The following is a 22,603-nucleotide window of genomic DNA, read 5'->3' as shown; positions in this document are numbered from 1 at the left end:
TGGAAGTACGTGATGAAACACCATGAAGAACCAGCAAAGGTATAAATTAAGTTTTACATGCATCTTCATAGGTGCTTGAAAATTATTTCTATTCCATGAACACCAGCTACAGCACGTTATCATCATACATTAAAACTTAACAGGTAATCAGTTATAGCTATTTTATAGTTGTCAATAACATAAAAGATAATATTCTGAAGTACGGTATTCACACATTTAAAATGAAATGTGAGTACTTCCATTACATGCTTCTGCGTCTCCATTTCTGTTTAAAGAAATTGATAGATTTATGAAATTTTGAACAGAATGCAGAAACTGAGATTAAGACATGCCTTAATGAGTGCATTAACAGGAAAAGAATTTCCAGATCCTGCAGTTCTGAGTTAATCCACATGATATTAATTACTACTGCATAGTAATTCATTAAACAGCTTAGAAAAGAAAAGAACTATAACAATTTATCATTTTCTTCAAGAAACTAAAATGAAACATTAATGTATTCTTTTTCCTCAGTCATCAAAATGCAACACCACTGAAAAATTAATCAGTGAGACTACTCTGGAAACAGAATACCGAAGGCGCGAGAGTTTCGTTTCAAGCAGGAGACTTAGGGAGACTCGTCAGCTGCAAAGTTCATGTCAGCATTACATAGTAAAGCATATTTAACTGCCTCAAAGAAGTGGGAAATGAAAATCTTCCCTCTCCACTCCAGTTTCCATCTTCAGCCATTCTCCCTGCATCAAAGGGAACAAGTGTAACCTGACACGCAAGGCCTATTCCCCCCAGTGCTCTGGCAGGTGCTACAGCCAGACAGAAAGCCTGTTTTCCACAGCCCTTTACCTTGTTTGATCGCTGGTTACTTTTGATCTGACACTGCCCTCACACTAGTAATGACTTCCCCCTTGCAGAACCCACCTCGCATCTGTCACCCAGAATAAAGGGTATCATGCTGCGCCCTGACAAGGCCTATGGCCATCAGATGTGCTGCCAGCAAGAGGCTCCCCAGCTCCCACCATTTCCAATTCAGCTCCCTTTGTTCTGCTGGGTACCGAGGCCAGGGCACCAGCGACAACAGAGGGGATTATGCGCCAGCTGTGAAGCCAAGCCTTCATGAATTTGTATCTTTTCATCCTGTCTTCGTCGCCTCCTTAAATGCAGTGAACTTCATGGTGGTTACTATGAAATACACATCTGACAAATGTTATGGAAAGTTTGTTTAAATCCTCTTTCCCTGGAAAGAAAAGCCAGTGAATGTCCTGTAGTTAAACTGAGAAGCTTTTTTTTTTTTTTAAACTATTACTATTTAACTATTACCTTATTATTATTATTATTAAAATTTTCCAACTGACATTGCAGCAGATCACTAAAGGCCAGCTGGCTGGTATACCTCAAGAGACAAGCCAAGTGAGAGGAAGGATGTGATTTTTGTTTTATAGGTATAAGTATCTGAGAGCTAAATAAGTGAACTCGTTATGTCCATTTTGTCTTTGGAACTACTGTATGATTTAGAAGCAGGTAAAGAAAACTACAGGAGGACCTTAGATCAGATCATGTTACTTGGGATCATATGAAAAAACGGTGAAAACAAAACAATAAAAAAATGCAAATAGGACGACACTGAAATGAGAACAAGGAGTTTTCATTTAAGGTATTAATTAAAGGTAATCTACTTGCATTGTTGTTTGAGTTTGGTTGCATATTTCAAAGCTAAAAAACTTTTTTACATCTTCAAGTCCAGTTAAAGAACTGAAATTCACATAATAAGGAATCCAATCATGCTTAGAAACAGCACTTAACCATTCAGTACAAACAATTATATTCAATTCCTTAACAACAACAAAAAAAAAATCTTGACTTCTTTACTGTTGCATAATAATACATTAAAGTCAGTATGAACTGAGCACACTAAAAGTCTTTGGAATTAATTCCCTTAGGACTTAAAAACTTGAGTATAGGAAACCAATTTTGTTAATTTCCAAATCTGAAAGCACACTTTCTCAAGAGGTGAACATCTAGCTAACATTTAAAGGTTTTGGCACTGGTCTCCAGTTATTACTTAACTTTTAACAAAGTTCTGTTGAAAATTGTACTCATTTTGCACTTTATTATCAACCTTACAATAATGACCTGAGACTATAATCTAACTAGAACGGCGTCTGTCAAGGCCTAGTGAACTTCTTGTGACAAGATAATCATGTAAAGCAATGGTGCATCATAACCCACTGACCTCCCCACACGCATCCTGAAATACTTCCGAAATGAAGTGAAAGAACGCAGAGAAAACAATCCATCTGCTTCATCTCTTATTCCTCTCCCATCACAAAACTGTAGCCCCGTATACGAACAACACAGTTTACTTAGTATGGAAGATCCTCCAAGATTAGGAAAAAAAACACAGAAAGCAAAGATTCAATAAGAGATGGCTTGTCTGACTTTGTAACTAATTCAGAATGCTAAATCACTGTGATCGTACCGCTGTGCATAATAGAGCTTAATAAAAAATAAGAAACACATTGATTCCCAGGAGTTTTAATACAAAAATGGCAACCTGAAATTTCGTGAGGAGCTCATGAAGATGACAAGAACAATCACAAGGTCCAAGGAAAGAAAAACAAAAAGCACCTGCAGTACTTCTTGGCTTATCAGAACAAAAAGTAACGAAACACATGAAGCAAACTGATGTGCCACCTTTGGCATACAGCAAGAGTTCAAACACAGCCTAGGTAGCCTAGAAGACGAATAGTTCAAGTACTTCAGAATGCAGGAGAGGGGAGAGAAAGCGGAGGAAAAAAACAACTCTCAGATACTGAAAAAAAACAAACCCACACACTTACATTCAGCAGCCTTGAATGATAATCAAAGCAGTAGGAACATTTGGAGACTGCTACCTACTTTTCCCATGAAGAGTTGAAAAGTTCATTGAAATTGTAACTTTCATGGAAATGGATGGGCAAGTGCAAGAAGGAGGGACATTTTTTTCCCTCTCAAACAAGATTACAAACAGCACGCAGACTCTGCAGCCTGGAAATTGAGATGCATTTACCACAACTGAGCACAAAGTTGTATCAATATAGGATTTATTTCAGGTTAATCTTTGTAAATCAGAGTAAATGGAAGTCATCTGAACAAGTTCAGCATAATGCCAAGTCTGAGCCTACTTTAACACATGCAGCAGGCTCATACACACTCGGTACTAAACTAATGGCCTGCATTCAATAAAAGTACTGAACAGAATGTGTTTGTACCTGCTAATGCTACTGCAGCAAAACAAACAACAAAAAAAGAACAAAACTACACAAAAAGAAAACAAAAATCACATCTCTCTCCTTTACAGTTCAACTCATAGTAAATAATTATTTTGTACACAGCAGAACAGTCAGCTGAGTGCTTTTAACTGAGGGATTCTGGACAGTAATTTCTGACACAGAACAGCAACACTTTAAAAACTGCAGTTTTTATACTGGGTTCAGAAAGACCCTTCCTAATGGCATAAAATTTATTAATTTAATGCTAGACAAACTGACCTTGAACAAACTTGGTGTCGATAACCGAAAAATGTAAAACTCTGAGAGTATATCAGACAAAGAGAGAAGTGCTCAACAGAAGGAACGCTTGAGGGAAAAATATCACTTCAGTCAGCTTAAAAGGATCTCAGTAGCACTGAATAGCAACAGTGGGGAAAATTATGGTGTTGCATCATAATTGTGATCTACTACTTGAACTTGAGAAGGAATTAAAGCTAGCGAAGACAGAAACATTTCTTTTCCTTTGAATGGTTTACCAGACAATAAAATTCAAAATTCATTTTTAGAGAAATAATATATTGATGAATACAATTTACTTCAAATAATTAAAAAAACAAAAACAAAAAAACAAAAAAAACAAAAACAAACTAAACATTTTACTTACTGATACTGAAAAAAATTGCATAATGCAGAGCTTGTATGTAGAAGGAGGAAAACATGCAACAATATCTTAATATTGCTGAATAAAATGCTTTCCATTCCAATAGCAATTCTAGGACTGTACAAATAGCAGTTCCTTGATTGCAAATGGTTTGATGATTCAGTATCTGTGTAATTCACATACATATTCTAGGCACTTGCTGGTTCATAAATTAATACAGAAATAGTTTTAAAACTGACTCATAAAAAATTTTAGTGTAGTTGGTAAGAATTAAAGGGTTAGTATAATAGACTGAGCTTCCATTAGGCCCTTAGACTGCAAGTAAGTTTAACTAAAAGTTCCAAAAGTTATGAGGTATCACCACTGAGCAGACACCTCTTAGCCTTTACTCATTTGTCTCCTCTAAAGATGGTTTCGTACAGCTGAAGTGTGCTGGTAAATGCCCATAAAACACATATGGTAACTCAGAACAAAATGCAAAAAAAAATGCAGTCAACAAAGTAGAAGTCTAATTGTGACAAAAACAGTCCCTGCCTAACAGAGACTTAATACTTCATATTGTACTTGGTTGCAGTTACATTTGTCCAGATGAATCCATTCATTTCTTCAGTTGAATTATTTTATATTTTTTTTACATACAAGATCATAAAGAGCAGAAATTATTAATCCTCTGTGGAAAAAAAAACAGCTCATGTTTGCTCTCAGATGCAATACTAACAACAATGATTTATAAAAATGTTCTGAAAGCTAAGGCAGGGGGTAGTTCATTTTAGGACAGAGTTATCACCACTCATCATTCCTCTCCATCAGATGTTAGTGAGAACAGGCTATTAGACGAGATGTGTTTGGAGAGCAGCATTATTTATAAGGATGAGGCCTTGCCTCAAATTTAAGAGAAATCATGGAAAAATAAGTAAGAATTCAGTTCAGAACATCCCTCTATAAAATAACTACTCAATATCACAGCAAATATAACTTCTAGAAAACCACATATAGTTCACTCAGCCTGAGGACTCGATCAGCAAGGCTTTCCTGAATTTATTACTCAGTTCAATCCCTGAGCTATATTCACTGACTATTAAAAAAGTAAAAAAAAAAAAATAAGATAAAAATCATAAAATGTCATCACAAGACAACATAATTTATAACTGTTCCTAACTGTTCCAACACAAAACCACTGCATTTTACCTAAAGGTGCTAAAACAGAAGTTATGTCATAGCATGGCTCTTTAGCTCTCATCTCCAGCACATTCCACTGATATCTGCTGCGCAGATGGAAAGCCACTGAAAGTGTGGAAACTCTTTTCAAACCATTGCATCCATTCGCTATATTAAAGATAGTAAAAGTAGTAAAAGCCTCCTGACTTCATCATTTTTCAACATTTCTCCCTTACAAAGAAACAAACAAACAAACAAAACAGATATGAGAAACAAATAAACAAACAAAATTGACAGCTTTATTTGACTCTTTACTTATAGCAGCCCATACCATCTTGGCAGAGCAATTTCAGGCAGTCCTCCAAAACATCTCAGCCCCTCCTGACAGAAAATATCCACATTATACCTCGCCATGATACACTGCTATAAATACTAAGTAGTCCTTCTTGAAGGACTTCTAACACAGGCAATGCAGGCAGAAAATAAAAATATTACTTTGCTTTCAAACATTGGTTTGAACAAAAAGCAAGTTACACTTCTCAGAAGGCAGTTAAAAAGTAAATTGCATACTTTGTATTTTGGTGGTTTTCTGCCCAATCATGGATGAAAAAGCCTATTGTTTTCTAATTCACACACAGAGATTAATATTCTCCCTCCTCCCCACCCTTTTTTTTTTTCTCCCCTAACTTTTCTAAGCAAAACACCTTGCATAGAAACTGCAGGGAAATTTCTGCATGAAGTAATCAAGGAGTGAAAATTATAAAAAACAGAAAACGTCAGGTCTTAAAATCAATCTTTGTACTGCTGTGCAGCTAATAAAAAATGCACAGATGTCAAAACTAAATGAATTGATAGCTAATCAATAATGTTCATTTTCAAAATCAAAGCTGTTTATCCAAAAATACTGATTTGTAGCATATAACAGTGATTACATCTTACCCTTATTCAATAACTTTTCTGGATGACATGCTTAAATTAAGCAAAACCATAAGCATAAATGTGAATACAACTGCAAACGTGTTAAAAGTAGTAACAGCAGCTATAATTTTCTCCTTTCCCTTTTCAGTGTAGTTCAGTAGAGAAAAATAATTTTTAGTGTTCACCTCAAATAATGTATGTATGAGTTCACTTCTACAAATTGGAGGAATTGAATGCTACTCTTAAAATAGTAGAATAGTAAAATTTGTCAGAAACAACTATTCTTGGAGAATTAGACAGATGAAAGAGAATTGCACTCTGCTGTGATGAACAGTAACTATCAATTGTCCTAACAAAACACAGTCACAGAATACCAGCATAAAGAATGATATAATCAGCATTTACCAGAAGAAAGGAACAATATCATTTGAGAACAAAGTCATGTGCCAAACTATCTAAATCTTTAATCTGCCTTTTCCCTTTTCTTATGCAGCTAAATTTAAGTTCTTTCATTGGACAGTTTCCTCAAACTACTGGCAGTAGAAAGAGGAAAAGTATGTTTAATTCAAGAATAATCTATTAAAATTTCTTTTGAACTACTGGACACAATTTTTTTTTTCAATTTTTCCTTTAAAATATAAACCCCATATCATTGCAGAATGAAATATCCAAATCCTTGTTTCTCAAACAATGTACTAAAAACAGGGGAGCATTTTATATGCAGCATATTACAAAAATTTCTGCACAGCCAGTAGCATCTGAACCAACTGCAACCAACACTCTTCAGCTCATCAAAGCTACATCATCACAGATAACAAAATTTCAACAGCTCCGTATATGTATCAGCAGCTCTGTATTTTCTATCTCAGTCATGGTTTATTACTTATAACTCATTTGTCTTCAAGGCAATTCACAACCAGTAGTAAGTAAGCAGAAATAATTCTACACACAAAAAAATATCCACATCTCACAAATCATGAAAATAGTTTATAACAGTATCACACATTATATTTTTCTGTTTTACTGAGTAGCCTAGACCTGATAAATATGCTGAAAATAGGTACCTTTATTTTGTTATTACTCATCGCAATGGTCAGTTAAAATGATTTGGAATTAAAAAATAAAACAACAACAAAAACCCTTATGCTCCTGTTCTCAGCTTTCTAAAAGTGTCTGGCTTTATGAACAAAGTATACTATTACCGTCTTCATAGGATTAGAGCAAATAGTTCCTGGAGACTTTCAAGGTGAGGTTGGATAAGGCAGCCCAATCTAGCTTTGATGTCCCTGTTCATTGATGGGGAGAGGGACAGATGGCCCTCAAGAGGTCCCTTTCAACTCTAAGAATTCTGACTCTATGATTACATAAACACCATGCTACTGTAAAAACAAAAGCTATCAATTAACACAGACACTTTTTGCATTGCCTCAACAAGGTTTTATGTTATTTTAAGGAAGATGTAGATACACGGATAGGTCAAAGCCACTCTCACATCATAAGCTATCACTGACTGAATTCCTACTTATACATAAAGGCAGCAAGTAAAAATATGAAAGAATAACAGTAACTCTCCCTGTCTACACTGGATGCTCGTTCTTTAACATTTTTCAGTACAAACAGAAATGGCTGTACAGGAGAAGAAAGCAACAATCAACCTGATTATCAAAGAAACACAGAAAACCCTGAGTTGAAAGGGACTCAAAGGGTTCAAGTCCAACCCCTGGCTTCACACAGTACCACCCTAAATTCAAACCCTACAATTCATACACTACTGTTTTGCTTCAATTTTAACAGTATTTTGGCCACAAATTTTCTCCCTGCAATGGTGAACATCATATCTGTAGCCTTCCCATGTCTCTCTATCTCACTTCCATATACTTTATTTTCCTGACAAGGATCAAGAATAATAAGACCTCTGTTCATCCAACTCAACCTTCTGTCCCACCTGCTCGTCTTCTTTCATTCTGGAATTCAAAGAATCATAGAATGGCTTGGGTTGGAAGGGAATTACCTCAAGGATCACGAAGTTCCAACACTCTGCCATGGGCATAGTTGCCAACTGCTAAATCAAGTGCTAGAGCAGTCTGCCCAGACTCCATCTAACTAGGCCTTAAGCACTTCCAAGGATGGGGCATCCGCAGCCTGTATGGTATTACCAGTTAAAAGTCTGGCAAGCTACAGTCATCCAGAAGGACAAGTATGGCTGATCTCTTAATTCCTTACAGAATAATTCATTGCTGTACTCATCCAGGGTGGGTGTCCTATAGCAGATTCCCACAGTTACTTTCAATTTATTTGCTCGTCCCTTCTTACCCAGATATTCTCAATTATGTCATTGTTAACTGCAAGCTCCATACAGCCTTCCCCCCCCATGGCCCCCACCGCCACCCTCCAGCCCCAGTCATGTGCCCAGTCTGTCCCTGTTGAGGAGACCAGAATCATCTGTTGTGACTCATGTCACAGAATTCACTTCTCACCAGATTTCACTTATGCCACTGATATTTTATTTCTGGGACTGGGATGAGGCTCCATATAAGTTACCCAGCCAAACAGAACTACACAATAATGTGGCTAAACTTCTAACTGTATGAAAACCACAAATAAGCTACTGCCATGTTATCTGAAATATTCCTGCAGCAAAAAGACATGAAATTATCTTCTAAGTTAGATGTTTGAATTTGCAGATAACTTCACACACACCAAAGATGAATGATAAGGCAGAGATACAGACATTCACAGGGCATCACAGCCCCAGCAGATCTAATCACAAGAACTTTGTTACCTTGTGCCAAAAAAAGTACCACACTCAAAGAACGCATTTCATTTACGTAATATGACAACCATAAAAGTATCACCACTCAAGTTTAAAATTCACTGTTCAGATATATTTTCTACTAGCAAGAGAAAGCAGCCACTTATCTGTACAAGCACTGGAGTCCCATGAGTTTTATATCATTTCAGTGAGCACTTGTATCACAACTGAAATAAACAAAAGGTCAGCTACAGTAACCCGTCTGTAATAGATTATGTGCAATGCCATTCTCAAGAGAAATAAAACTCCTACAGTAGAAAAATAGTAGAAAGTAAATCTACACATCTACATATTGTAAAAAAAAAAAAAAAAAGTTTCATCTTAACTTAATGGTATCATAGATAAGGCTCACACCTGCACAAGAAATTAAGATAGATATTCAAACCTATACTCCATTAATTAAACTCTTTTAGAAACCCAGAAAGCTGTACCTCATGTCAGATTTCTGACAATAAATAATTTTCTGTTTCAATTTTGGCTCAAAGGCATACTGCTTCTACCTCATTTAAATGTACTGCAATATTTGTTACTGGAAATTTGTTACAAATACCTCAAAATCACAAATGAGCAATATGCACTGCAGAGTGTTTTTCAGACTCAACAGTACTTAAGCCATGAAAAGAAGAAAAAAAAGGAAAAACAAGACTAGCACAATAACAGCTTTCATAGGAAGAAGTAATTTTCTAAGATAGTCTGAGATGCAATGAAATGCAAAACCAGTAGAAAATGGTACCAAATATAGCTGTTCTGTAGCATAAAAAAGCAGCTTCTAAAGTAGCCACCATTAAGATTTTCTTCAGAAATGTCTAACACACAAATTCTCAAACACCATTTCATTCTAGAAATTCACATTTTAAAATAATGAGAACATTGTAATTTATTTACATGCAGTATGCATTAAAATCATCCAATTTCAATGATACAACCACAAACCTCTTACTCATCTTATGCAGTACAAGTATTCTGCTTATTCTTAAGTAGTCCTTGCTATTTTCATGAGGCTAAACAATATTAACAGCTATCAGAAGTAATGAAAGGAACATTGCCCTTGCTCCCTCAAAAAATAAACCAAAACAAACAAACAGATGATTTCAATACATCCCAAAACTATTTATTATTTAAATATATATATAAATAGCAAAAAAGTTAAAGAATTTAAAAAATTAAAGATGACTGTAGAGGAAATCATTCAATTGCTTTCATAGTAGTCCCTTTTGGAGATTACAAAAAAAAAAACAAAAACAAAAAAAAAAAACATTATGTACAGCATTATGTTGCTGTAGCAGAGCCTGTACACAGGCTAACTCCTCCCTGGTGGAAAATTACAGACTATCAGAAGTCCTAGAAATGAATCCTTCTTTGGGAATGTGACATTGGCGGTAATGAGGAAGACAATAGCTGAGTAACAGCTATGCCTTTAACAGCAGCACTGTACGTACCACTGTCACTGTAAAAATGTTAGAGAGCTCACAGATGCTTTTCCACTGTACACAGAATTCAGCTCTCAAGAGCTGTGCAAATATCAAGTGACACAAGGTAGGTAGCCTTTTACTTTCAGCCATAATCAGCAACGTAAGTTCATTTCAGAGCACTTATTAGTACATCCTCCGTTAATCTTCCTGAAATGTAAAAGAAACAAACTTACTCTTGAATCCTTTATAAATTAGGCCTCAAATATTAGTACAGTTATGATATTTAAGTTAAAAGTTACATAATATTAGCAGTACAACTTTGTTTTAGTTTACCTTTTGAAGTATCATTTTGTTCCGTTTTAGTTTAAATACTCCCTATACCTAAGCAGGAAAATACTTTAAAAGCAAATAAGCACTTGCCATTTACATTCTGTCTTTGTTATTGTTGTTGTTATAATTTTGTAACATGGGGCTTTGTTTTTACCTTTACATTTTCACAGTTCATAAAGAAAATGTGCTAAAACGTGCTTACTTCATTCCTCTATGTTTATCATAAGAGTTGGAGATGGAAGGTCAGCACAATCTTTTCTCAGCAAATCATTCCTATTGTCAGTCTAGAATCACAGAATTTCTTAACTAGGAAGGGACACACAAGAGTCATCACATCCAACTCCTGAGCATGCACTCATCAGTTAACGATCACAGAATCACAGAATGACCCGGGTTGGAAGGGACCTCAAGGATCATGTAGTTCCAACCCCCCTGCCTGGCAGGGCCACCAAACATACACCTTTACTAGATCAGGTTGCCCAGGGCCCCGTCCAACCCGGTCTTGAACACCTCCAAGGACGGGGCATCAACAACCTCCTTTGGCATCCTGTTCCAGGGCCTAACCACTCTCCTAGTAAAGAACTTCCCCCTAACATCCAACCTAAATCTTCCCTCTTTTAACTTAAAACCATTTCCCCATGTCCTGCTATTGTCAGCCCTTTCGAAGAGTTTACTCCCCTCCTGGGAGTAAATCAATCCTGACAGTTATGTATTTTTTCCTAAACTATCAAAAAACTGCTTTAAAATAATCTAATAATTTTACAAAACAACTTCCAAATAGCTTCAGGAGAGGGTATAGACTCTACAAAAAGAACATGGGGACACAGTGGTGCAAGGAGACTGAACAACAGTCACAGGCACAAGACCACACCATGCAGAATAGGCATTATGCCCATCCAAATGGACAATATGGTGAAAATTAAAAAATAAGAAGTTAAAATGCAAAACAGAAGAAGGGTGGGGGTGAGGGGAATACTAAGCTAAGGAACCTGGAAAATCACTAGGGCAAAGCTGTTCAAAATTAGATACAGTTAAGTAGTACAGCACTTTCAGTTGAAGTCCACAAAGTAACAGTTTCTTAACCATTAGCATTCTGGATTAAGAAAAACAATGACTGAAAGACAACTGAAAATTTTATATCAACTACGGCTGGAATTTCTAGGATGAGAGGACTATGTACAAGTGGAACACCAAAAACAGTTGTACTTGCAGATGATAATTCTACAACAAAAAGCAGTGAGCTAAGTGTGAACATAAAAACTTACATATGTGGTGCTCTGATCTTGTAGATCAAAAGTTAAACAATTCAATCCTGTCTTGAAAAAAACAGTATTTAGGACAATTTCAGCAGTTCATCCTTAATGCCCTTTAGATATATGCTAATGTTAACCACCTGGAAGAGCACCTGAAGATATCCATCAAAGACCATGAATACTGTTGTGTTTGCAGATACCGGCTACTGTGACAAGGAAATAGAGAAAATGGTAGAGCTTCCACCATTATACCTAACAACATGCAAGGTTTGAGCTCTCATACTTCAAATTTTATGTACAGCTACACACATAGGTTCTCTAGAGAAAGGAAGTGTGTGTGTACAATTTCAGAAATTTAACGTGTCCATTTTTCTTGCTTCATAAGGATAAAAAGCTCAGATGGAATTCATTGCAATAGATAATGTATACAAAAATTCTTGTCTGCTGTTCATTATTTTTACATAATATTGTCTTTGTCCCATACAAATAAAAGCAGATTTGTATTATTTTTGATGGATGCAAATTACCAGCATTCTAAAATAATGAAACCGACAGCTTTAAGGATTTGCTTCACAACATCAAACTTGCTATCTCTTTCAGCAAGAAGCACCGCAACTCACTGGGAGAAATGTTATCAGTTTTGATTTATTACTTATCCTCAGGTGAATGACTGAATAGTTTTACCAAGAACAACATGGATCAAGATAAAAAGTTAACAGGTGAAGAACTACAAGTCATTCATCTGGAGTTTGTCAGTATTCTCTTCTGCCACAAGACACAGCCAGACTGAAAAACAAAACCAGAACCACCTCCATTTGCCAAAAAAAGAAAAAAAATCACCAAAAACTACAAATTCAAAATTGAACATTTCAGGCACAACTCAATTTAGGTAACACATTCTATTAAAACTCATATTTCAGTGAAAGATTTTTTTACTGTAGAATCACAGAATTTCTGTGATTGAAGAAGACACGAGTAATAACATCTGGTTACTTGACTAAAACGGCAATTAAATGCAATCAAGCAATCCAAAAGGCTCTGTATCCAGCTACCAATCCCTGGCCATTTTTTTAATTTATTTTTTTTTAATCAGGTTAAAAGCTTAAATAATTTATTCAGCAATAACAACAAAGACACCCAAGCAAATAAAAAAAGTGCCTACTCCAGTTTAATTAAAGATCTATTATGTCCATTAACATGTATATACATCTACCCTACAAAATGAAAATTACATATTTTGCTTAGTTTGTAACAATTTTAGTAATCAGACTAGATTGTAAACTATATTAATTGCTTGAATCCATGAAAATAAACATAATTTCACCGTATACATCTTTTTGAGTATAGCAGTTACACATTATTGCAGAGGCTTTACTGCTACAATAAAAGCCTCTTCTGAAGTCAAGTACTCTTGCAACTTTCTATTAATTTCATTTTACTTGCTTTCACTCTTTTTACATGATAAGTAGGTCAAGTTAAACAAAATACTACAACAGTAAACAAATTGTATAAGTATCTTCTGAGCTGAATACTATTTTTTCTCTATGTTAAGCACTTAAGCTGGGGGAAAAAAAAGGGGGGGGGGGGGAGAAAAAAGCGATGAAGAAAAAAAAATCAAACAAAACCAAACCAAAATAACTGTGTTCCCTAAAAATACAGAAATATCCTACAAATACTACTCATATCTGTATCTCCATTGCCTTTAGTATGTGTTTAATCTACAATATACAATGGCCCTCTCAATTTTTATGCAGGGAGCAGAAAAATTGACTGATATTAAAAACTGCCATCTTGCTTTATTTTGCTTTTGGCCTTTTCACATTATTTCTGTCCATGAAATGTGTACCCAAATCTTCAAATTTTTGTCACTACGTTGACTTACAGAAAAAAAAACAACTTTTCTCATACATACATGCAGTATCTATCACAAGCTGTAACATAAAGCCTTGTTAGTTGTATGATACCTAATTTCATATAAAAGTTCACAGTTTGGTTCTGTTTATGCTTTTCAACTACTGTTTTTAATCTATCACACGCAACCTAACCAGAAGGGTCCAAAAACATAATTAATCCAATAATACATATTACAACTCCGGTTCTTCATTCTTTTTAAAATTTACACACACACACACAAACACACACTCATACAATAGAAGTCAACTCACCGTTTCCAATAGTTGGCTAAGAGATCAATAAACAGATCAAAAAAACAAAACAGCACAGACTAACACGGTCATATAGCTCACATCATGCCATAGTGTTCATACATACAGTCAAGCAAAGCTGCTTACAACTACCTTTATACAAAAATCACAGTCTGTCCACAGACTTTGTTTCTGCATAGAACAGCACAAAGAAGATCCACTAGTATTTCTAGAAAGACTAAAACTCAGGGGGGTGGCAACTGGACATGGAGCCATTCACATTTACCATGGCCCAGGGCTGTAGTAAGTGAAGTTAAATCATTTCACAGATCCTCAGTAGTTTTTTATGAAATGTTGATGGTTTCAGTCCAGTTCCTGGTTCTTTTATGCTATGGATATCTATCCACTATCACAAATTAGCACTCCTGTTGGCAGCCACGGTAAAGGCTGAGTGAGACTGAACAAGTCTCTTAACCCTTGCTACAGAGGTCTCTCTCTAGGTCAGGGTTCTCAGTGCTTTGGTGGGACAGTGTGGTGAAGCTTGCACTGCTGCTGCTCACACTGTACCTGTTCAGTGGACAAAAAGAGGACTTCAGTTTTTATTGCTGTCAGTAAAAATTCATCTTAAAATCAAAAATGTCTCTCACTTGCCTTTAATATACAAAGTTTGACCACTGAAAACATACTCAGGGGAGTGAATCGTGAAATGATGAAAACATTAAAGAATGCTAAACTAAAAAAACAAATCTAAGAAAACAAACAAAATACCTGAGCCTGCAACTTTTAAGTAAAGTCCCTTTCTGAAGTGATGGTTTCAGGACAACAGATAAAAATACCTTCTATATAATGGAGGAGGACATACTGTGTTTAAATGCATAACGTGGTTTTATGCACAAACCCAAAAATTATTACTTTAAGGAGCTCCTACTTTACCTGACATCAACGACTTAAACAAAACTAGTTTGCCTCTAATATATGTCAGTGAAAAATAACTTCAGTGAAACACTCAAGGCATTTTTCTTTTTTCATTATAATATTGTAATAGCACAAAAACAATAATAAAATCCACACAGAAGTGCATAAAAGCAATGTAGTTAATTAGATTCGCTATTATTTGTTTTCAAAAAAAACAACAAAACAACAACAACAAAACAAAATAACACAAGGGATATATTTTTTTTATGATAGTTGATAGTTATCGGGGATTTTCCTGCTTCGTATTCCTAAATACATATCCCCATAAGACCCTGGCCTTGAAGGAGGCAGTATTTCAAACCAGTACTATCACTGCAGAAGGTGCTCTTACCTAGCAACAGATGAAAAGGGAACAAGAGCTGGTTCTCTAGGGTTTTACTTGGGATCTCCAGAAGCAGTTAGTTTCCATTAATTCAATACACACTCAGTATATCTAGCATAGATGTACACGTGTCCATCCTACACTCTTCTATTTTAAGGTAACATAAAATATTCTACAACATCCCAAAATTCTACCCAGTGCTTTTCTTCCTCTTCATGAATACTTAATGAACTTCACATTAGAAATCTTTTGAGGTACTTCAGTAACAATACACATAAATGCTCTGCAAAAGTCAAATACTATATACTTGAATAAGCTTTACTATAAACCAGTTGCCAACATTCTTAAGACACTCAAGAACTACTTAAACAGTGATCCTGACAGCTCAACCAAAAAGAAAATAGGTTCTGTAGTACCAGCACAATATTCTGAAATTATCTGCTTTGCGTTGGTAATTTACAGTATTAAGGATTTCAAGTCCTACACAAAGTCAATATCGCCACCTAAGGGTAAATATGAAGTACTGTATTTATTGCCAAATTATTAGAAGAAAAATTTATAGAGAAAATATGATGATGTAGGATGAATGGTTCAAATGCCTTTACAGAGAACACATATTTATGCACAAACATGTATCTTGACTTCCTTTTTCACCTTTTAGCACCAAAGCAGGCACAGATGGTTTACTTTAAGAACAGTATTAGAGAAACTGCTAATGAGGTCAAAAGTAAAACGGATCTGAACAAAAAAATAAAAATAAATGAAAATCTTAAAATTAACGCTGGATCATTTAGATTTTCAAAGAAATTATTGAATTGTTTTACTTTGATGTATAATATAATAGAGTGGATGTTGCCACAAAAGGGATGCTTTTAGAAAGGCCAACTTTCCAAGACTGTTTCTAATGCTGAACAGATCCCTCAATTTCAAGAAATTATATTTTTCCATATCTCAGCTTAGTTTTGGTATCATTACTGAAAGTTTTTTAAGCATGGAACATTGTTTTTGCAGCACGGTAGTTGTTGTTAGTATATCAGACCAGAGTAGACAAACTGAAGTACACTATAGATTGTATCATTATTAATGAACACCGCCAACACTGTCACGTGTAACAGATTTTCCCTTTAGAAAGCCCTAATATAATATTTGACAAAAAATAAAGCACCACTGTGCACAGCTATGACATACAACAGAGAGATTGGTTTCTACATTGGTTTCATATTCAGTATGTATGCATACATTTAGCAAGTAAAAAGTCCTATTTATGGGTTCTGTGTCTACAAAGAAAACTTAACTATGCTTTTATGAAGAACATGAGTTTTTAATAAAAATAAAAATAATAATAGAAAGGGAAAAGTTTGGAACAACTACAGTTTTTCAAAACCTTAAAACAATCAAATGAGCTAGTAAGAAATATTTGGAGAAAGTATTCGTATGGAAGCATGGGGAAATTATCTCCTTTCTTTGAAATTTCTCCAAGTAGAACATTTTAAAATAATTACATGTGAAAAGTGAAACAGTATATGCAATAGGTTGGGGGTGAGAAAGCAAGAAAATCACATTTTTTTAATGAAATGTTTTCCCCAAAAAGCATTTTTTACTTAGCAGTGAGAGAAAGACTTCCATACACTGTACAGTTCAGTACTTCACATTACCAGATGATGTACGATGTATCACAGTGTACATCTTTTCCTATCAAACAATTTGACTGGACAAAAATCAAAGCTAAGTGCTCTTTACTTCCCAAATGTTTGCACTGCTGTCATGCACAAAGGCCTTTGGACACTCTGCTTAAGTAAACAGTTCATAGCCGAAGTGTAAGAAGAAAGAGAACTGACTTCCAAGCTCAAGAACAGCAGAAAAAGTATTAATTCTCGGTAATTAAGGATAAAAACAGCAGATTACATTATGCCATGAATATTCATAAAATGTGAGTTTATTTTATCCAATAGAATTTTACAGTAGGTTAACTCCAGTCAGTGCTTTAAGATGCCTAAGTATTTACCTATTTGGCATAAAATAAGCAAAAACAAAGACTTTGCGTTATATTTTAAATTATTTTTAAAGGAAATCTTTCACACATCTTAAGCATTATAGGTTTTTTCAAACATAATGGTTATAGTTAACACAAAATAATTTGTTAACTACTAACAATGTATTGATCTTTAAAAACGGCACCTTCAAAATATTTATTATACTAAGTGTTTGTATAAAAGGAGCATGAAAAGGTTATCAAACACCAGTGTGCCCAATAAGGCACAATTTTGCCACATGGAAACGTAAGATGCCTTCTGCTCAGAGTAGAGAGTGTTCCTGGACAGAGTCAGAAGATTAAAAAGTGACTAAAAGTGTGACTAAGGTAGACTACAGCTGTCTCAATGAAAGTATATGGGAACTGTCAAACAAATCGTTTATCTTTAAGCCATTTACTTTAAAAGATCCTGTTATAGGGGTGGGAGAAATGCAGGAGGGATTCCAACTGTAGTAGCTTCAAGTATCATTTCCTGTCTACCCTGAACCAACTTTAAAAATATAAGACAGCACAGGAAGAATGTACAGGAGTAGGAAAGCTGTCAATGTCTTATGTCATCTTAATCCTCAGCTGCACCTTCTCTATCCTTCAGAAGCTCCTTCACCTGAAAACAACCCAAAAAACAGACAAAGTGTGCAGTAGGAAGGTACAAATCTGTAACTTCCACCTGCTAGATGTAGGCAACCACTGTTAATATAATTTTAGCTATTAAGTCATTATGTTAAGGAAAGGAAACAGAAAAGAAAAAAAAATCCCTGTAAAGAATCAACATAGTTATGAAGAGAAAGATTCTCCCATCTCTAAAATACATCTATCAAATTGAGGTCTTTTCATAATGACAAAATTGAGAGTTTAAACATGGCTTGTATAAAATTCCTTCTGGGGACTTATCTTCCATTTAGGCTCAGTAGTCACGAATTTGTTATGCACCTCTCACAAATAATTCACAAAATCTTTTAGGGCTCCATCCATCCTATTATTTCTCAGTCTGAATGTTGTATGTGATTTTTTTTTTCTCTAATTTTTCAATGGCAACTGAGTACTTTTTCTTTGCCATGAAGGGAAAAAGGAGGTTGGCAGAAAGAAACAAAAAGCTATCAATAAAATTTACCAATTCATCTTGCACCAGCTTCATTCACATTGATCATTCACATGAGGCAAACACAAAACTTACACTTGTGGAATTCAATCCCAGTGAAGATTATAAAACATTAAGTCCAACAAAACTCAAGAAGCTAGGAGGGTTCCTAGCATTGTTTGTTCTTCCCTTTACATTGCAGATCTGTGAGATAGGTTGATTATATGAGACTGTTTTGAGAACAGACAAGGAAAGCTAACTCAACTGACACACTTCAGAAGGCTTGCAGATATTCACTGGGTTCCTCATTTGGCCAGTAGGCTTCAGAAAGATTTTACATACAATTACTCTTCCAATGGAAGGACAGAAGAAAAATAAAAATGTTCTGAAGAAATACAAAGCATAAACAGTTATGCAAATGCCTTATACTGTAAGCTTTGTGATACTTAACTTTCTCCTCATGCATTCTTTCAAAGTGTTTATTATCTGTAGCTTTTGCTTGTTATCATTATGTAGTCAGTGTCTCAAAAAAGAAAAAAAAAGGGGGGGTCTAGTTTTTTCTGTGAAATTTTAGTATATTAAACAATCAGAACATAAATTCTTCTTTCTGTGTTTCTGCTCAGCAGTTTGGTAATGGAGTTACTTAGCAACAGATGAAGCAACAGAACAGTGTTCACCGATCCACCTTTCACTGTAAAGTAACACTCACAAAGGCATTATTTAGCTGCTGGATGCCTCTCGATAGATGTATTTTTGAAGTATAAAATCCATTAGCCTGAGACAAGCCTACACAAAAATGCAGCCATCATGTACCATCTATAATGCACTCTAGTTCAAAATTAGTAAAAATTGCCTGTAAGATTCACATGGCTTTAAGCACCTCTGAAAAAAAGGGAAAAAGAAGAAAATAAAGAACATAATACACAGACATAATATACAGCAGCAACAGAAGATTTAAAAAGGAGAAAAAACATCTGACAATCTTCATGCAAACAAACCAAGGCTGTATGTCAAGAACACTTTCTTGCCACAGAATATTAGGATTTGAAAAAAATTATTTAGTTCAGAAATGAACACACCCACTTTTCCCAAAACCCTCTTTTTCACATAAGAGTAGAAAATAAGATGTATCACAGCAAATATTAGCAGGAGTTTTATTTTAGAAGGCAGTCAAGAACAAAAATAACACAGAGAAATTAACAAAGCAAGGAGTGGATTAGCATTTACAACCAAACATAATTCTCTTTAAAGCTAACTATATGCTATTAAACAATTTTTAAAAAAATAAAATAATTAATTATGTAAAGTAGAAAAGTAGAAAATTGTCAATTTACCGAACAAATACAATTTGTCTTGTTTCATCATGTAAGATCAAAGTTCCACAACAGAAAAATTTGAAAACATCCTACCCCAAGAAAGTGAAAAGATTGGCAGTTTTAGTGGTTTTGTCATCTAGTGGAATCATCCATGAATACTTTATTCTAAAGATTCAATCTCCCAGATTTCATAATGTAGTTTATTTTATGTTTTACAACTGTAGACTGGTAAAGAGCTGGGTTTCGACTTTACACAAAGCTAAATTGAATTCTGCCAAAACATTCTGGGCAGCAGTTTAAATAAAATTTAAAAATTAATAACTACATTCATGAAAAACTGCAAAACCTGAGTCCTGATGAATTATTTGACAAACCTTCAGAAATGCTGGAATAATAATAATAATTATACTCTATTCATTTGAGAATAGATGATAGATTTACAAGGACCTACTTTGACAGTACTGAAAGAGTTTCTTTTGTAACTGGTGTGAGAAAAGCACTGAGAACTCCACTGCTTTTTCCCTTTGAACTATTCTGAGGTCTCTGTTTTGGCTACTATCACATATTTCTCAAGTCCCCATAGTTTGGTGAAAACACAACAAAACAAAAAAAATGTCATTTTAAAAAGAGAAACTCTTCTGAAATGTCTAGTACCATCTTATATATTAGTATGTTTGACGATTTGAAACTATACATCAAGTGACTCAGGGTACAAAGTATGTTTCCTTACAAGCAAAATGTATTTGTTCCACTTCACCAGTATTCAAACCAAAGTTTACAACACTGGCCTAAGCTGAAAGTAAAGAATTCAGATGCAAGCAAACTTATCTATTTCCATTCTAAAAAAAATAGTTAAACAGGTAAGTAAACAAACAAAGCCAGTGCTCTTGTTTACCACTTAGTGGAAACTGGCCTTGAGCTTTAGAAACCGTGTATTCAGAGCTCACTCACTGTGATTAGGACAAGATACTTGCACTGCTCCTCAATACTACTTCATTCTACTAGCACAGGCACACTACTTTACTGCATCCTGACGAGAAAGTGACAGATTTCAAGAAAAGATAATGTGTGTTTTATTTGTAGTCAACAACCTCAACCTACTGAAATCTTTAAGTTCATATAAATTCGCTTTGCGCTGTAGAAACATACATTGATATAAACAGAAGAAACACTTGATATGTACTAAACATTCTCCCACACAAGTATCTACACAACACTTTATTACTGGAATGTCATGTCAAAAAGCAAGTTATTGTGTCTGAAATAGCATTAGTTTAACATGTACTCAAGAGTCACCTTCTGAGCTAAGTCTCCAGAATTTACATTTTCCTATCTAGAAGAAGTATGTAGATGTTCTTTGGCAGTGAAATGCTTAATCAGGCTGAAGTGTTAAACTAACAAAACGGGAAACTTTTGACAATGACAATGCCGTGAGGAAAAAAACTTGATGTATACTTACCAATTTGTTTTCTTGCATGTATATTCTTTGCAACTTCAGGCAGCCTTTAGCTATAATAATCATTCCTTCATCTGAGATCTTGTAACACTGACCAAAATGAATGTCTTTCAGTTCTTTGCATTTTGAACCCAGCTGCAATTAATGAAATTAGAGCAAGTATTTAAAAATAAGGGGAAAACAATATTTGACTGAAATAGAAAATGGCAGTCATTAAGATTTCTTTGGGTTCCTGCATTCCCCTTAAAATCATCATTATTTGCAGGTTTCTTATTACTATATGAAAACAAAAAAGATTATAAATATACACGTGGCACAATGAGACTTCTACAGGCTTCTACAATAAACTAAAAGAAGATAAGAGTAGCATTTAAGAATGAAATAAATTGCAGGACATATTAAAGCAAATAAAAATGCCTGCTCACTAGACAATTCAGAGGATATTTAATTAAATACAAATACTTCACAACTTACGCTCAGTACTCTTCTTAACAGAAGAGACAAAACTGATGAAAATTTTTTTATGCCTAATAAAGATCTCAACTGCCTGCTTTTGTGATGTAAAGATCCAGTAAAATCCCACTAACCTGAGGTAAACTACAGAAGGACAAACTGGATAGTAAGTATGGTACCTTAAAAATATATGACCATACACAGATACTTAAAGTAAAAGAGGTCATACAATTTATTTATATCCTCACAAACCATCTTCCGTATTCATTTTTGTACTTGACAAAAAGTCTGAAGACTGAGATTACAAAAAGAAAAAAAGAAAAAAAAAGGAAAAAAAAAAAAAAAAAAAAAGGTAGAACAGATGGTTACCTGCTTTAAACCTTCATCAGTGAGTCTGTCTTGATTGCCTACGTGTACTTTCTGAAGAAGTGGACACTGAGAGGCAACCGCTATGATAGAGGTGTCAGAGAGCTGCTTACATCTGTATGCAGTATACCTTAGCAGACCCGGACATTTACATGCTAATATGCAAACTCCTGTATCAGATACATTGCGGCAGTCAGAAATATTTATTTCAGTGATATTCTGGCTTCTTGATGCTATCTTTTCCAACAGTTCATCAGTGACCTGCAAACAAAAATCAAACACTGAAATTTAACTTATTCTGTAAGTATCCTCAATTTTATTAAAACAGAAACTACTCTGTTTACTTAAACTATTGCAATAATAAAAAGATGTGTCTCCTGAAATAAGAACATACTGCTGTGACCAGTTTTACAGTTAATTCTAAAGAATTCTGCTCCAGTGCTTGGAGAAAATAAGATTAGCAGTTCTAGAGAAAGCAAATTTCTTCCTTTAAAAGCAAAGGATTTGCTTGCTTTTCTCCAGTAGCACTCTACTTAGCTAAGGTAGTGTTTACAGGTGAGTATATGGTTTACATGTCTCTGAAATGCAACAAATTTTCACTTCAGCTATGGTAATCATCCAAAACTGCTGGTCAACCAGCAAATAAAACAGTGATGCAGGTTTACAGTGAGC

At 34.8% G+C, this 22,603-nt stretch overlaps 1 protein-coding gene across 2 annotated transcripts in view; it reads right to left on the bottom strand.

Annotated features, from left to right (window-relative positions):
• The window catches only part of FBXL17 (F-box and leucine rich repeat protein 17), a 274,061-nt gene that overhangs the window by 236,776 nt on the left and 14,682 nt on the right, over positions 1-22,603 (bottom strand). For both annotated transcript variants that reach the window (XM_015849457.1, XM_032441230.1), the window contains exons 3-4: positions 21,935-22,192; positions 21,116-21,247 (exon numbers count right to left, since the gene is read on the bottom strand). In XM_015849457.1, coding sequence (XP_015704943.1) covers positions 21,116-21,247; positions 21,935-22,192 — 390 coding nt within the window. The remainder of the gene's footprint in view (positions 1-21,115; positions 21,248-21,934; positions 22,193-22,603) is intronic.

This window comes from Coturnix japonica, chromosome Z (assembly GCF_001577835.2).
Source record: "Coturnix japonica isolate 7356 chromosome Z, Coturnix japonica 2.1, whole genome shotgun sequence".
NCBI lineage: Eukaryota > Metazoa > Chordata > Aves > Galliformes > Phasianidae > Coturnix > Coturnix japonica.
The sequence above is the reverse complement of the archived record's forward strand: the minus strand, read 5'-3'. Positions and strand labels throughout refer to the sequence as shown.